Below are 15,043 nucleotides of genomic sequence, written 5' to 3'. Positions count from 1 at the left end.
CTGAAATTATCAGACAAGGTGATTAAAGGATCTACCGTTACCATACTTTGCAAGGGAATAGAAAATACATATGTAAGGAAAGACAAGAAAAGCAAAGATAGAAATCTCAGCTGAAAAACAGACATACGTAAGAACCAGATGGAAATGGCAGAACTGAAAAATACATGAAGTAAATGTACTAAATAAATAGGCTTAATGACAAAATGGAGTTGATGGAGAAAAGAGTCAATGAACATGAAGGCGGGTCAATGTGAAGAAAAAAAATGACTGAAAAATAACAAAACACCAGGGCATCAGGGTCAAGTGGGGAAATTGCGAAGACCGTATTACACAGCAGAGATTTGCAAACTAAGGCCCCCAAGTCAACGTGGACCATCACCTGGTTTTACAATAAACACAGCCACCCCTTGTTTGCTCATTCTCTATGGCTCCTTTCACTACAAGAATTCAGTAGCTGAATAAAGACCGCATGGCCCACAAAGCCTACAATAAAGGCACACCTCATGTTACTTACTTAGCTTCAATATGCTCTGCAAATACTGCATCCTTTCCAAACTGGAAGGTGTGTGGCATCCCCACAGAGAGCAAGTCTATCAGTGGTATTTTTCCAACAGTATTTGTTCACTTCATGTCTCATTTTGGTAATACTCCCAATATTTCAAAATCTTTCAATACAATATTTTTACAGTGTTCTGTGATCAGTGATCTTTGATATCACTACTGTAATTGTTTTGGAGTGCCACAAACCACACCCATCACGTAAGACAGTGAACTTGATAAATGTGTGTGTTCTGACTGTTCCACCAACCAAGCAGTGTGGCCATCTCCCTCTCCTCGGGCCTCCCTGTTCCCTGAGACACAACAGTATTGAAATTGAGCCAATTACAATATAAACCCCACAATGACCCCTAAATGGTCAAGTGAAGGGAAGAGTCACACATCTCTCACTTTAAATCAAAAGCTAGAAATGATTAAGCTTAGTGAGGAAGGTATGTCAAAAGCCAGAACAAACCAAAACCTATACCAAGCAGTTAGCCAAGTTGTGAACGCAAAGGAAAATTCTTGAAGGAAATTAAAAGGGCCAGGACAGTGAACATACAAATGATAAAGAAAAGCCAACAGCCTTACTGCTGACATGGAAAAAGTCTGAGTGGTCTGGATAAAAGATCAAACCAGCCACAACATTCCCTTAAGCCAAAGCCTAATCCGGGCAAGGCCCGAACTCTCTGTAACGCTACGAAGGTTGAGAGAGGGGAGGCAGCTGCAGAAGAAAAGTTTAAGGCCAGCAGAGGTTTGTCGGTGAGGATTAAGGAAAGAAGCCGTCTCTGTAGCATAAAATCTCAAGGTGAAGCAGCAAGTGCTGATGCAGAAGCTGCGGCAGGTTCTCCAGAAGATCTAGCGGAGATCATTCGTGACGGTGGCTACACCAAACAACAGATTTTCAGTGTCGGTGAAACAGCCTTCTGTTAGAACAAGATGCTACAGAGCTTTCCCCGCCAGAGAGAAGTCGATGCCTGGCTTCAGAGCTTCAAAGGAAGACTGACGCTGTTGTCAGGGGCTAACGCAGCCGGTGCCTTAAGTGCAAGCCGATGCCCACGTACCATTCTGAAAATCCGCGGGCCCTTCAGAATTGGGCTTACATCGACTGCCTGTGCTCTAGGACGAGAACAACACAGCCGATGGCAACACATCTGTTTCCAACATGATTTACTGAGTATTGCGAACCCACTGTTGAGAGCTTATTGCTGAGAGGAAAAAAGATCCCTTTCAAACCACTGCTGCTCACTGACAGCACACCTGGTCACCCAAGAGCTCTGATGGAGGCGCACGATGAGACGAATGCGGTTTTCACGCCCATTAACACAGCATCCATTCCACAGCCTGTGGATCAAGGAATCATTTCAAATTTCACATCTTACTACTGAAGAAATGCATTTCACGAGGCTATAGATGCCATAGATGGTGATTCCTCTCATGGATCTGGGCAAAGTAACCTGAAGACCTTCCAGATTGGACTCACCACCCTAGATGCCATTAAGAACATCCATGACTCATGGGAAGAGGTCAAAATATCAGCATAAATAGGAGTTTGGAACAAGGGGACTCCAACCTTTATGGGTGACTTTGAGGAATTCAAGACTTCATGGGGAAGTAGAGGCAGACGTGGTGGAAGGAGCCAGAGAACGAGAGCCAGACGTAGAACCGAAGGTGGGACTGAATCACTGTGCTCTCATGACCAAATGTGAACAGATGAGGAGTTGCTTCATGTGGATGAAGAAAGAAAGGGGTTTCCTGAGATGGAATCTAGTCCTGGTGAAAATGATGTGAAGATTGTTGAAATGACAACAAAGGATTTAGAACACGACATAAACTGAGTTGAGAAAGCAGCGGCAGGCTTTGTGAGGATGGGCTCGAAAGCTGAAAGAAGTTCTACTGTGGGCAAAAAGCTATCAAACTGCCCCACGTGCTACGGAGAAACTGTCTGTGAAAGGAAGGACCGATCAACATGGCAAACTTCAACGTTGTCTTATTTTAAGAAACTGCCACCCTCATCAGCCAGCAAGCCAAGCCATCAACACTGAGGCAAGCAAGACCCTGGACCAGCAAAAAGATTTTGACTGGAGGAAACCTCAGATGAAGATTAACATTTTCTTAGCAATAAACTATTTTTTTAAATTAACGACTGTATTTTTAAACATAACGTTATTGCACAGTTAAAAGACTACAGTACAGTGTAAACCTAAGTTTCATATGCACTGGGAAACCAAACACTTCATTTGACTCACTTTATTCGATATTTGCTTTATTGCAGAGGTCTTGAGCCAAAACCAAAATATATCCAAGGTATGCCTGTATTTACTATCTGTCATTTTAAAGAAAAACTTTACCAGTCCCTGATATACAGTTAGAGTAACCAAGAAAAGAGGAGGAAATGGGACAGAAAAGATATTTGAAGAAATAATGGCCAAAAACTAATCCTGTTTTTAGAAACCAATACATAACCTTACATATTCAAAAAGCTCAATGAAATATACACAGAATCTACTAAAATCTAAGAATCTACTCACCATACCTAAACACTTACATTCACCTTCTGAAAACCAAAGACCATGAGAAAAAGTGGAAAGACATCAGAGAAAAAAAGACACACTACTTACAATGGAGAAATGATTTGAATGACTACAGGGTTCTCAAAGAACACCAGAGGACAGAAGACTACAGGAAAAACCTTTAAGTAATTCAGGGTGGGGGAGAAACTGTCAAATTGGAACTGCACATCCATGGAAAATATGATTCACAAGTAATGATGGAATTAAGGACATTTTCAGAGAAAGAAAACTAAGAAAATTTGAAGAGACATGCTAACCTGAAAGAACTTAAGGGGGAAAGTATCAATTTAACAGTAACATTTGGAGATTTCAATATCCCATTCAATAATGGACAGATCTACGGGCACCTGGGTGGCTCAGTTGGTTAAGTGTCTGAGTCTTGATTTCAGCTCAGGTTATAATCTCACGGTCATGGGGTTGAGCCCTCTGTCAGGCTCTGCACCTGCCTTTACTCAACCTATTTGCCACAGCTGATCATCATCCCCTCCTTGACAGCTTTCTAGAATCCCATCCTCACTCGTTTTCCTTCTCAACACCCCAACACTAGAGTGATCAACCTTGGAACCTCTTCTCTTCCCTATCTACACTTCCTGAGAGATCACAGCCAGATTTATGGCTTTAAATAACATCTGTATACAGAAGACTCCCACATTTTAATCTCCAACCTCCCCCAGGAGCTCCACACTCATATATCCAACTGCCTACCTGACACCTCAACAGGGGTGTCTAATAAACACCCCAAATTCAGCATATCCAAATAGAACTCATGACCTGCCCCTCAAAACCTGGTGCTTCTGAGGCCTTCCCAGTCTCAGTAAACAGCAAACCGTATTTTTGGTTCCTCGGGCCAAACACCTCACAGTCACCCTTGATTCTTCCCCTGCTCTACAAACGCATCCAAATCCTCAGATCTAGTGTGGCACTACCTTCAAAAATATATCCTGAATCTGACCATTCTTCGTGACCATGTCACTGCCACCATGGTTCTGGTGACATCTCTAGGCTGGATGCTCAGGAGCCTCCAACCACTCTCCTGCTGCTGTCCCACACACTTCTCTCCTCACACCCCACAAGGCCCCATGTCATCTGATGCCCCACTGCCCTCTGGCCTCAGTCTCCACTTCTCACCTTAACTGCACCTGTCACGGGCTCAACTACGTTCCCCACAAAATTCATATGAAGTCTCAACCCCAAGTACATCAGAATGTAACTGTACAGTTGCCTCTTGAACTACATGGGGGTTAGGGGCACCAACCCCTCACTGTGCAATCAAAAATCCATGTGTAACTTTTGACTCCCCCAAAACTTAACTACTAATAACCTACTGTTGAACAGAAGCCTTACTGATAACAAGCAATTAACACTTATTTTGTAGTGTTATATGTATTATATACTGTATTCTTAAAATAATACCTAATTTCTTAATTTTCATCAGTATTTTAAGGCTGCAGTTTATCTGTGAGTTTTTTCAAATTGTTGCAAATCTCCGAAAAATGTTGATTTTATTGAAAAAACAATTCATGTAGAGGTGGACCTGCACAGTTCAAATACTTTTTTCCCCAAGTGTCAAGTATAGTTGGAGATACTGCCTTTAAAGAGACAATTAAGGTTAAATGAGATCACTAGGGTGGGCCCTAATCCAATACAACTGGGGTCCTTAGAAGAAGAGGAGATTAGGACGGACGGATGGACAGACGCATGCACACACACACACACACACACACACACCAGAGGACACAGACAGAGAGAAGACAGCCATCAGCAAACCAAGGAGAGCGGCCTCAGGAGGAAGCAGTCCCGCCAACACTTTGACCTCGGCTTCTAACCCCCAGGACAGTGAGAAAAGAACATCGGTTGTGTAGGCCTCGTGTGCGGTACTTCAGTCTGGCAGCCCTGGCCGCACCACATGCACGCCCTTGTCTCCTCGGAACACCAGGTATGCGTGTCCCAGGGCCTGCGCAGTCACCTTCCCCGTAGGCAGGGCTGTGGATTCTACCGCATCCATTTTCAGCTGCTGAAATGGAGGCTTGAGGGTATTAAATGACTTGCCCAAGTAAGGCAAGAGAAAAGACCAAATCAAATTTTATCTGGTTCTGTGATGTATGTGAACTATCTCCACACCTGACCGATACCCAATACAGAGAAAAAATACAGAGAAAAAATAAACTCACTTTTCGACCCAGAGCACCGAGACAAGCTTCACCCCTCTCTTCTGCGCTTTGTCCCAAGTGCTCTGGTATCCATCTTTGAACACCACATGAGTTACTTGTTTGTTAAAAGTTTTTGAAACCTGTAGACAAAAGGCAGAAAACAAAATGTAAATTACCACTTATGAACAATTGGATAAGTAAAGTTGATCAAAAAGGACACTTTATTCAATATTTGTCAAAAGGAAAACATCTAAACTGCCCACCCCAGCAATTCCATTTCTCAGAATCTGTCACACAAAACTACTCTAACAAATGCACCAAGCCACTTAAAAAACCTATCTGCTCCAGTTAGGATGGTGTGTTATGCATGTGTTTATCTCTACTCCCTCTCAAAAAACCTTTGACGTGAAGAGTTAGAGTTGGCAACGCGTTTTCAGTAGAGAGCATGGGAGCCGAGTCAGATAATTAAGGACATTTAAGATAAGCTTTCTACACCAAAGACATAAACAAAATGAAATTCACAGGAAACAGACAATAAGGAGAATACTTATGAAATTAAAACACTTATTTAACATATTTGGAAGGAAATAACATTCATTTAAATCTTCAGAAGATATTGTGCTCATGAAAAATTATCTCTAAGATGGGGAAAATATTTTTTTAAAGGGATCAGAAAACTAAAGAGCTCTTGGAAATTAACAATATCATGCCATAAGTTAAAAAAAAAAAAAATGCCTATAGAAACGCTGGACAATAATATACTTGAGAAACTCTCCCCTGAAGGACAACAAAAAGACAAGGAGATGGATGCAATAGAAGATAAGTAATAACATCAGCTCAGACCAGGAGAATGAGGAGCTAAGTAAGAATAGTTGAAGAAATACAAGAATAGAGAAAATGGAAAAGAAATCAGTAAAGAAATAATCCAAGAAAAACTTCTCAAATGAAAGGGCATGGATTCTAGATCAAAAGGATCCCTAAGGGCCCATCATGAGAATGAAAGCAGTGCCACACTGAGCATATTATCGTGACATTTTAGTAGAGCCGGAGTAAACAAAGATTTAATATTCTTTAAAGGTGAAGGTGGGGATAAATCACACTCAACAGTGAGACACGACAATGGCATCAAGTTTCCCAAAAGCAATCTGGAAGTCAGAAACAATGGAAAAGTGCCTTCAAGGAAAAATAATATACACCTAGCAATTCACAATCAGCTAAAATATCAATCAAAGGTAAAGAAAGGTAAAATAAAGGCATGTTCAAACTCATAGGGTCAAAGAATTTTCCTCTTCTATGTAATCTTTCCAGAAATAGAAGTCATCCAATACATAATTCTTTCAACAACAGTTAATTTTATCAAGATAATATATGCACACTGTTGGGAAATATAAAGGTAAATATCAAAAGAAACATAAAACTGATCTGAAAAAGGCTGCCTTAATAAAACAGAATGATAAGTGTAGACCAAAGGATTGTTGGTTTCTCTTTGTTTTTACTATGAACTTCACGGCACTGCACAATGGCCCTTTTAAGCAACATGTATGTATTGTTTTGATAAAATACACAAACACATCTGTCTATCTACCTACCAGAAGGCCATGGAGAGCTGTTGAGGCAGTGAGGGATTATTACTGAGCCAAGATTCTAGGTACAGATGGACACAATCAGAAGAGTTTAGCATTCTGGGTTATTCTTTTCCTAGGGCTTTGTCAAATTTAGCAAACACTGCATAGCACTTCTAAATGCCTCTGAGGACAAGGGGGACAAAAATTGGACTGCCGGCCTCAGAATGGGAAAAGGGAATCTGGCAAAGCCCTCACATCTTGGATGGAGACCCCAAAGGGCTGATACAGAAGCAAGGGTGAACCACACCTACAGGGACCCACACAGGTCTACAGTCCAGTTTTAAATAATCTCCAATCCTGCAACTGGATTAAGATAATCCTGGATTATGAGCACTAAAAACATCATGACTGAAGCAAACGTGAATCTATTTTGAAAAAAGAAAAAAGAATTCTAGGTCTCAAACTAATGCTGAACAATTTTAAATATATACAATACTCAACTAAAAAACAAAAGCAAAACAAAAAAATGCCCAACAACAAACAAAATATCAAGCTTATTTAGAGATGAAGTGAGAACATAAACCACTAGATAAAACAGAAAAGCAGACCTTGATGCTGCAACTTACCCAGCAAAGCCTTGTGGAACACAGGGAAAGCCCAGCTTCAGGAGAAATGGAGAAGTACAATGCTGTGGAGACTTTAGCTAAGCTACTCCAGGGTACTGCTGCCGTGGCATCCATTTTGTTTGGCCAAGCAGCCTGCAGGGGTCTTAAACCAGCACTAACCCCTCACGCAAGCACACACCCTAGATAGCCCCCACAGTCACAAGCAAATGTCAGTTCCCCAGGGGAACCTTGTGACCAACCATCTCCTTCACCTCCAAGGTCCTTCCCCTTGTGTACACCTTAAATAAGATCCCATGGAGCTACCAAAACCTTACTCTTTGATGTGAATTGACTAATCCATCCCCAGCCTAGGAAGCCCAAAGCATCCATCCTTGAGCCCTGCCTTCTCTCTGGCTGCACCCTGCCCTGACCTCCCCATGTGGCCCCTCCAGGTATGTCAGGTACCTCCCCCAGGACCTGTTAATAATAAACCGTTTCAGTTTCTCTATGGCTTGTTGTTGAACTGTGTTCACCATTCAGCACCTTGAGTTCCACTTAACAAATGTTAATTTAACAATGTCTTAAAAAAAATGCATATATAAAAAGAAGGTTGAATATCAATGCACCCATCTGAAAAAGCTGGAAAAAGAGCAACTAATTAAAACCAAAGACTGAGTTAGGTGATTATAAAAATAAGGGCAGAATTAATACAAATGAAAAGGAGGATCAAGAACACCAATAGTTGGTTCTTTGGAGAAACTAATAAAGTCAGTAAAACCCAGATAAACGTTATAAGGAAAATAAGAGAGAAGGCACAAATAACCACTATCAGTATGAAGAAGGTATCACTATAGATCATGAAGACATTAAAAGATTCAAACAGAATATTATGAATAGCTTTGATCCAATAAATTTGAAAAATTTAGATAAAATGGATACATTTCTAAGAAAAAAATAGCTTTCTAAAATCACTTATAAGAACAGAAAAAATGCATAATCCTGTTTTCAAACAAATTAAAAACTGTAACAGAAAGTTTTTTTAAAAATCTACAAAGAAAACGCCAGGACTAGTTGGCTTCACCAGCAAATTATACCAAAAATTTTAAAAATAATTAATACCAAACCATACCAACTTAGAATAAAAAAGAGTCACAATTCTGCAACTTGTTTTATAAAACCAGCACACTAGTACTAAACCACAGGAACAGAAAATGACTAGCCAGTATCACTCCCTGAATATTTGCAAAAAAGAAAAAGAAAGCAAACTGTACCAACAATTATACAGAAAGGATAATACAACCCCACCCCTTGAGTTTATTCCATGACTACGAAGTTGGTTAACATTGAAATAAATGGTTATTCACTACGTTAACAAAGTAAAAATCTTAAGATCATCTCACTACATGCAGGAAACACATTTGATGAAATCAGAAAGTGGATTCATGAAGAAAACTCTTAGCAAGTTAGGACCTGATGTTAAAAAAAAAACTGCATTAGGGACGCCTGGGTGGCGCAGTAGGTTAAGCGTCCGACTTCAGCCAGGTCACGATCTCGCGGTCCGTGAGTTCGAGCCCCGCGTCGGGCTCTGGGCTGATGGCTCAGAGCCTGCAGCCTGTTTCCGATTCTGTGTCTCCCTCTCTCTCTGCCCCTCCCCCGTTCATGCTCTGTCTCTCTCTGTCCCAAAAATAAATAAACGTTGAAAAAAAAAATAAAAATAAAAAAAAACTGCATTAGGCATACAATAGGTCTTATATATGTAATCTAAAAAACAAAACAGACTCATAAATACAGAGAACTGGTGGGTACCAGAGGATAGAGGGGTGAGGAAATGGGCAAAATATGTGAAGGTATAAACTTCCAGTTACAAAATAAGTCATGGAGATGAAAAGTACACCATAGGGAATACAGTCAATAGTACTGTAATAACTTTGGTGCCAGATGGTAGCTGGATTTACCCTGGTGATCATTTCATAATATATGTGTGTGGAATTCTATGTTATAAACCTGAAGCTAATATAATATTGTATGTCAACTACACTCCAATTAAAAAAAATTGCATTAGGTGGGGCTACAGGAGAAAATGGTGGCCTCCACAGGAGTTAAAGTTCCTCCTCGTAATTTTCGCTTGTTGGAAGAACTTGAAGAAGGACAAAAAGGAGTAGGCGATGGTATGGTTAGCTGGGGCCTTGAAGACGATGAAGATATGACACCTCTAAGGTGGGAAGGCATGATTATTGGACCACCATGGACAAAAACAATATATAGCTTGAAAGCACAATGTGGACCTAAATACCGAGAAGCTCCTCCATCAGTTAGATTTGTAACCAAAATTAATATGAATGGAATTAATAATTCCAGTAGAATGGTGGGTGCATGGAGTATACCAGTGTCAGCAAAATGGCAAAATTCATATAGCATTAAAGTTGTACTTCAAGAGCTAAGACGTCTCACGATGTCCAAAGAAAATGTGAAGCTTCCACAGCCACCAGAAGGACATAACACAATTAATTTTAGTGGATCTCAAACTTGTCTTAAATCAACAACCTTCTACTCATGTTAACTGACAATGCAAAATACCCACACATTAAGTAAAAGAATTCCAGTTGGTAAACATGACCTGGAAATTTGTGAGAATATATTTAATATATGTACACCATTATATTTTCAGCTTACAGGAGGAAAAATGCGGCACCATTTTTTTTTCTCTTGTTAAGGCACTGTCATTTAACCATAAACCTGGAGTACTCAGAATTCAGGTTTACAAGATGAAAGCATGGAGAATCAGATGCTGTGGAAGCATGTGTTTCTGAAAAGTAAAAAAATCTCAAAAAGGAAAAACAGAAATGGCATACTTTATCCATCTTAGTGAAAGAGATTCAAGTTGAAATTGTCTAAAGTAGCAGGTACAATGAATCTCATCACAAATTGTGTTAATTTTTGAAGCGGTGTCGGTGCTGACCACTAGTAGTATCAAAAATATGTTCAGGATTGTTTTGATACCTGTATTTATAATAAAACAATGTTGTGGGGGAAGCCGATGGGTATCTGTTAAAAGCCATTCCTGTGTGTTACGTGTAACAGACATGGTAAATATTTGTTTACAATCTTTGACAAAACATGCATTTAAGAGAAATCAACAAAAAAGGAAACAGGTATATGGATATGTGATTTCGAGATTAAAGTTAGTCTTAAAATGTAAAAAGAAAAAAAAAACTGCATTAGGTGAATATTTCAAGTTTTCCCTTGAGTAGAGGAACCAGACAGATGCCTGATATATGCACTCTATTCAACACTGGTCCTCACCAGTGCAGTACATCAAGAAAAAAGAAATAAAAGGTATGAGGATTAGAAAAATAGAAATAAAATTAGAAAAAAATAGAAATAAAAACAGAAATAAAATTCAAAATTAGAAATAAAATTAGAAATAAAATTCAAAAATAGAAATAAAATTCAATTGTGTACTTTTTTAAAATCCTAAAAAAGCCCTATCTCATAAATGATTTTGTTAAGTCTTCTGGACACAAGGCAGATATGCAAAAATTAACTATTTCTATATACAAGTAACAGAAAAAGGAATTTAGAAGATGCCATTTATTTATTTTAAAAAAATTTTTTTTAGCGTTTATTTATTTTTGAGACAGAGAGAGACAGAGCATGAATGGGGGAAGGTCAGAGAGAAAGGGAGACACAGAATCTGAAACAAGCTACAGGCTCTGAGCTGTCAGCACAGAGCCCGACATGGAGCTCGAACTCACGGACTGTGAGAACATGACCTGAGCTGAAGTAAGACACTTAACCGACTGAACCACTCAGGTGCCCCAGAAGATGCCATTTATAATAGCATCAAAACTGCCCAGAGAAAACTATAAAACATTACTTACAGAAATTAAACCAAAATCAACAAAGGCATACAGGTTCGTGGGCTGGAAAATTCAATTTCATAAAAATGTCAGTTCTCTCCATACTGGTCTATTTTTATCAATCCTAATCCCATTCAAAAATTTTTAAAAGCTTTATGCTGTACACTGATAAACTTCTTATATATTTGGAAAAGCAAAAGTCAAAGAACAGCCAGGACACCTTGGAAGGAAAAAAAAGAAAGACTTCTGAAGTTTCATTATAAAGAACACTTAAGACTGGTTTGTCATGAGAACAGATACACAGATACAGAAACATATGGTGAACTGACTGATGACAAAGGTATTACTTTGGAGACCAGTTAAAGGAGATTTGTCAATGAATGGTGCTAAGATAAAAGAATATTCACATGGAAAAAAATGAAACAACTATTTCATACCATGTATAAACACCAATTCCAGATGCGCCGTAAATCTAGATATAAAAGGCAAAATAAGGCTTTCAGAAAATAACACAGGAGAAATCTTCATAACCTTGGTATAGGCACAGACAGTTGTGTTTTTTTAAACAAGACCCACACAACAAAGCTCACCACAAAGAAATAATCTGGGTTACAATTATCGACAAAAGATACCATAGAGAAGATGAAAAGACAAACCACAGAGTTAACTGAAAATCTTGCAATTCCTATGGCCAGAAAAGATTCTGGTCAACTGAAAAATAGAAAGAATGCTTACAAATCAAGAAGGAAAAACCCAATGGAAATTAAGAGCTGGAGCCCTGGACAGACTCAAAATAAATATACGAAAACATGCAGAAAGAATTTCAAGCCATGATGATATACCACCAGACACGCACCAGATGCGGACAGGAAAGACAAAACCAAGTACAGTTGGCAGTGGGGCTCTCGAACGCTGCTAGAAGTAACAGGTGTCAAGTCGGAACCATCGCTCTCTCCCTCAGATGTGAAAATGGCCTATCACACAGGAAAACTGCTTGTTTCCAGAGGATACATACTGAACCTGTTTGGGGGCAAATGTTATCTGGGACTTACTTTCAAACAGTTTAGGAAAAAACACTTTCACACATAAATATACTGCATAGAAGAAACGATGACGCAACAAGTATGTTAAGATGTTAATTATTGAGTCAGGGTGCCTGGGGGGCTCAGTCGGTTGAGCGTCTGACTTCAGCTCAGGTCACGATCTCACCGTCCGTGAGTTCAAGCCCCACGTTGGGCTCTGGGCTGATGGCTCAGAGCCTGGAGCCTGCTTCCAATTCTGTGTCTCCCTCTCTTTCTGTCCCTCCCCCATTCATTCTCTCTCTCTGTCTCAAAAATAAATAAACGTTAAAAAAAATTAAAAAAAAAACAATTATTGAGTCACTCTGTTCAACTTTTCTATCTGAAAATTTTCTCAATTAAAAGGTGAGAAACAGGGGCGCCTGGCGGGGCTCAGCCAGTTAAGCATCTGACTCTTGGTCTCGGCTCACGTTATGATCTCAAGGTCCGCGTCAGGCTCTGCACCAACAGCGTGGTGATTCTCTCCCTCTCTCTGCCCTTCCCCTGCTCCCTCTCACTCTCTCAAAAGTAAACAACCTTAAAGAAAAAAAAAGAGAAAAAGAAAAAGATCCAAGGAGATCTAAGATCTTAATACTACTCTTTTTTTATTTTTTTTAAGTTTATCACTTTTGAGAGAGACAGAGTATGAGCAGGGGAGGGCCAGAGAGAGAGGGGTAGACACAGAATCCAAAGCAGCCTCCAGACTCCGAGCTGTCAGGACAGAGCCTCACGCGGGCTCGAACTCACAATCCACAAGATCAAGACCTGAGCTGAAGTCGGACGCTCAACCGTCTGAGCCACCCAGGCACCCCTTAATACTACGATTAAAGGCCATTTTGTCAGCTCCCACACTCCACGGCCTTTTTCTCAGCCAGTGTAATTTGTTTTAGCCCAAGTATGCAGCAGGTATCAAAACAAAGCCTTTGATCTCTCCATCAAGGAAGGGACTAAGACAACAAAATTTAGAAGCACCCTCTCTGCCCGTAGGTGAATGCCACCCTGGGTTTTACACCCTGGGTGCCTCTCTTGCCTCACCTAAACTCTGGCCCTGCCTTCAACGATCTTCTCACCAAGTTAATGGTTTTACAGTTCCATCTTTGAAGTTCATCCCTCTTCTGACGTGCAGACTTGTTTTCCAGATTTTCCAGAATCTCCCGGCATTCTCCTTTCGTCCCTGGGTCCAGGGCTCCCATCACCTGTCCTCCACACACTAAATAGGCTCCACTCTCAGCACCTTTCATCCTAAACACCTGAGCCATGACACCTGGCCCACAGGGTCTTGCCCCTAAAATGTCACCTCTAGCCTTAACTATCTCAAATTCCCTATGTGTGGATCCAAATGTCCGTCAGATGTTTTCAATAGGCCCAAATTCGCAATCTTTCCCTTAAAAGATTTCTTCCTCCTCCTATATTTCTCACTTCGGCCAACAACATCCTGCATCCAATTAACCAATGGCAGAAGCCCCGTGTCTATCCTAGAGTCTCCTCTCACCACCCACAAAACCAACTGTTCTGTAATCTCACTGTTATAATGTGGTCCCATCATGCAACGTGGCCCACCTGCCACCTACCCACTGCCTTTGTCCTTCTTCCTTCATGTTCTAAGCAGTAACTCCCAAAAACAAGAAAATCCAAGTATTTCTATCATGTAAAGAGGACTGCCACGCGCAGCCGGGGGAAAATGACTTTCTCACCTTTGCTCCCATGTCCACAAGTTGGTTTGTAAATGTCTTTGAATAATTTTCTGTTCCGTTTACTGACCAGACTTCAACATAGGCCACTACATCTGAAAACAAACAAGATATTAACACGCAACTGATTTAGGGCTCCTGGGGGGCTGGTGGGTTAAGGATCGGACTTCCGCTCGGGTCATGATCTCACAGTTCCTGGGCGTCGAGCTGAGAGCTCCCAGCCTGCTTGAGATTCTCTTTCTATCAAAAATTAACAAATACTAAAAAAATTTTTTTAAAAACCCACGACATGTAATATATTTGAAATTCTAACATTCCTCTCCAAGGATTTCAACAGATTTTCATCTTGTTCTACTTACGTCAAAAAGTATATTTAAAGCTTCTTCTAACAAACACCTACGCCAAATAGCATCAGTGCTACTAGGGTTCTTAAAACTTCAAGCCAAGAACAACTTTATTCATGCGCATGTGGGGCTTACCTTCTTAACGCTGGATGCTCTTCCCAAATTCCTAAACCCTGCTTAACTCCCCAAATTCCCAAACCGTGCTCAACTTTCCTAGTGAAGAGTATGTTCTCCACAAAGGACCATACAACCACCCAACTTTACATTGTGTACAGGGGGGCAGCCCCCGCATCCACAGAGGGTGGTGACACACGGGACTCAAGGACAGCCCCCACACCCTACAGGAGCGGTGACAGCACCGCACTGGGGGACAGTCGCCTCCATGCCCCACATGATAACCCCCCACTCGCCAAAGGGGCACCCCACAGGGTCAGTGACAGTACACTCGGAGAGCCCCCCTCCCCACAGGGACACCCCACAGGGACGGTGACAGTACTGGACTCAGGGATACCCCACAGGGACGATGGCAGTACTGGACTCGGGGACAGTCCCCGCCACACCGCACAGGGATGGTGACAGCCCCCCACTCCCCACAGGGACACCCCACAGGGATGGTGACGGTACTGGACTCGGGGACAGCCCCCCACTCCCCACAGGGGC

General features: G+C 41.0%; 2 protein-coding genes across 6 annotated transcripts in view; one reads left to right on the top strand and one right to left on the bottom strand.

Annotated features, from left to right (window-relative positions):
- The window catches only part of MCPH1 (microcephalin 1), a 272,003-nt gene that overhangs the window by 256,168 nt on the left and 792 nt on the right, over positions 1-15,043 (bottom strand). For 3 of the 5 annotated variants that reach the window (XM_040489805.1, XM_040489807.1, XM_040489804.1), the window contains exons 2-3: positions 14,043-14,134; positions 5,282-5,400 (exon numbers count right to left, since the gene is read on the bottom strand). In XM_040489805.1, the coding sequence (XP_040345739.1) occupies positions 5,282-5,400; positions 14,043-14,054 (131 nt within the window). In that variant the 5' untranslated portion in view covers positions 14,055-14,134. Of the gene's footprint in view, positions 1-5,281; positions 5,401-14,042; positions 14,135-14,518; positions 14,692-15,043 lie in introns of those variants that run through there. The other 2 variants (XM_040489806.1, XM_040489808.1) reach the window with 2 other exon arrangements.
- On the top strand, positions 9,257-10,774 carry LOC121039603 (ubiquitin-conjugating enzyme E2 variant 2-like). The gene has a single exon (XM_040489811.1). It carries the CDS (start codon positions 9,511-9,513, stop codon positions 9,988-9,990), a length of 480 nt encoding a protein of 159 aa, XP_040345745.1. The 5' UTR covers positions 9,257-9,510; the 3' UTR covers positions 9,991-10,774.

The sequence above is a fragment of the Herpailurus yagouaroundi genome, unplaced genomic scaffold (assembly GCF_014898765.1).
Source record: "Herpailurus yagouaroundi ecotype Mexico unplaced genomic scaffold, PumYag 181, whole genome shotgun sequence".
NCBI lineage: Eukaryota > Metazoa > Chordata > Mammalia > Carnivora > Felidae > Herpailurus > Herpailurus yagouaroundi.
This window is presented reverse-complemented; position numbering and strand designations above follow the sequence as displayed.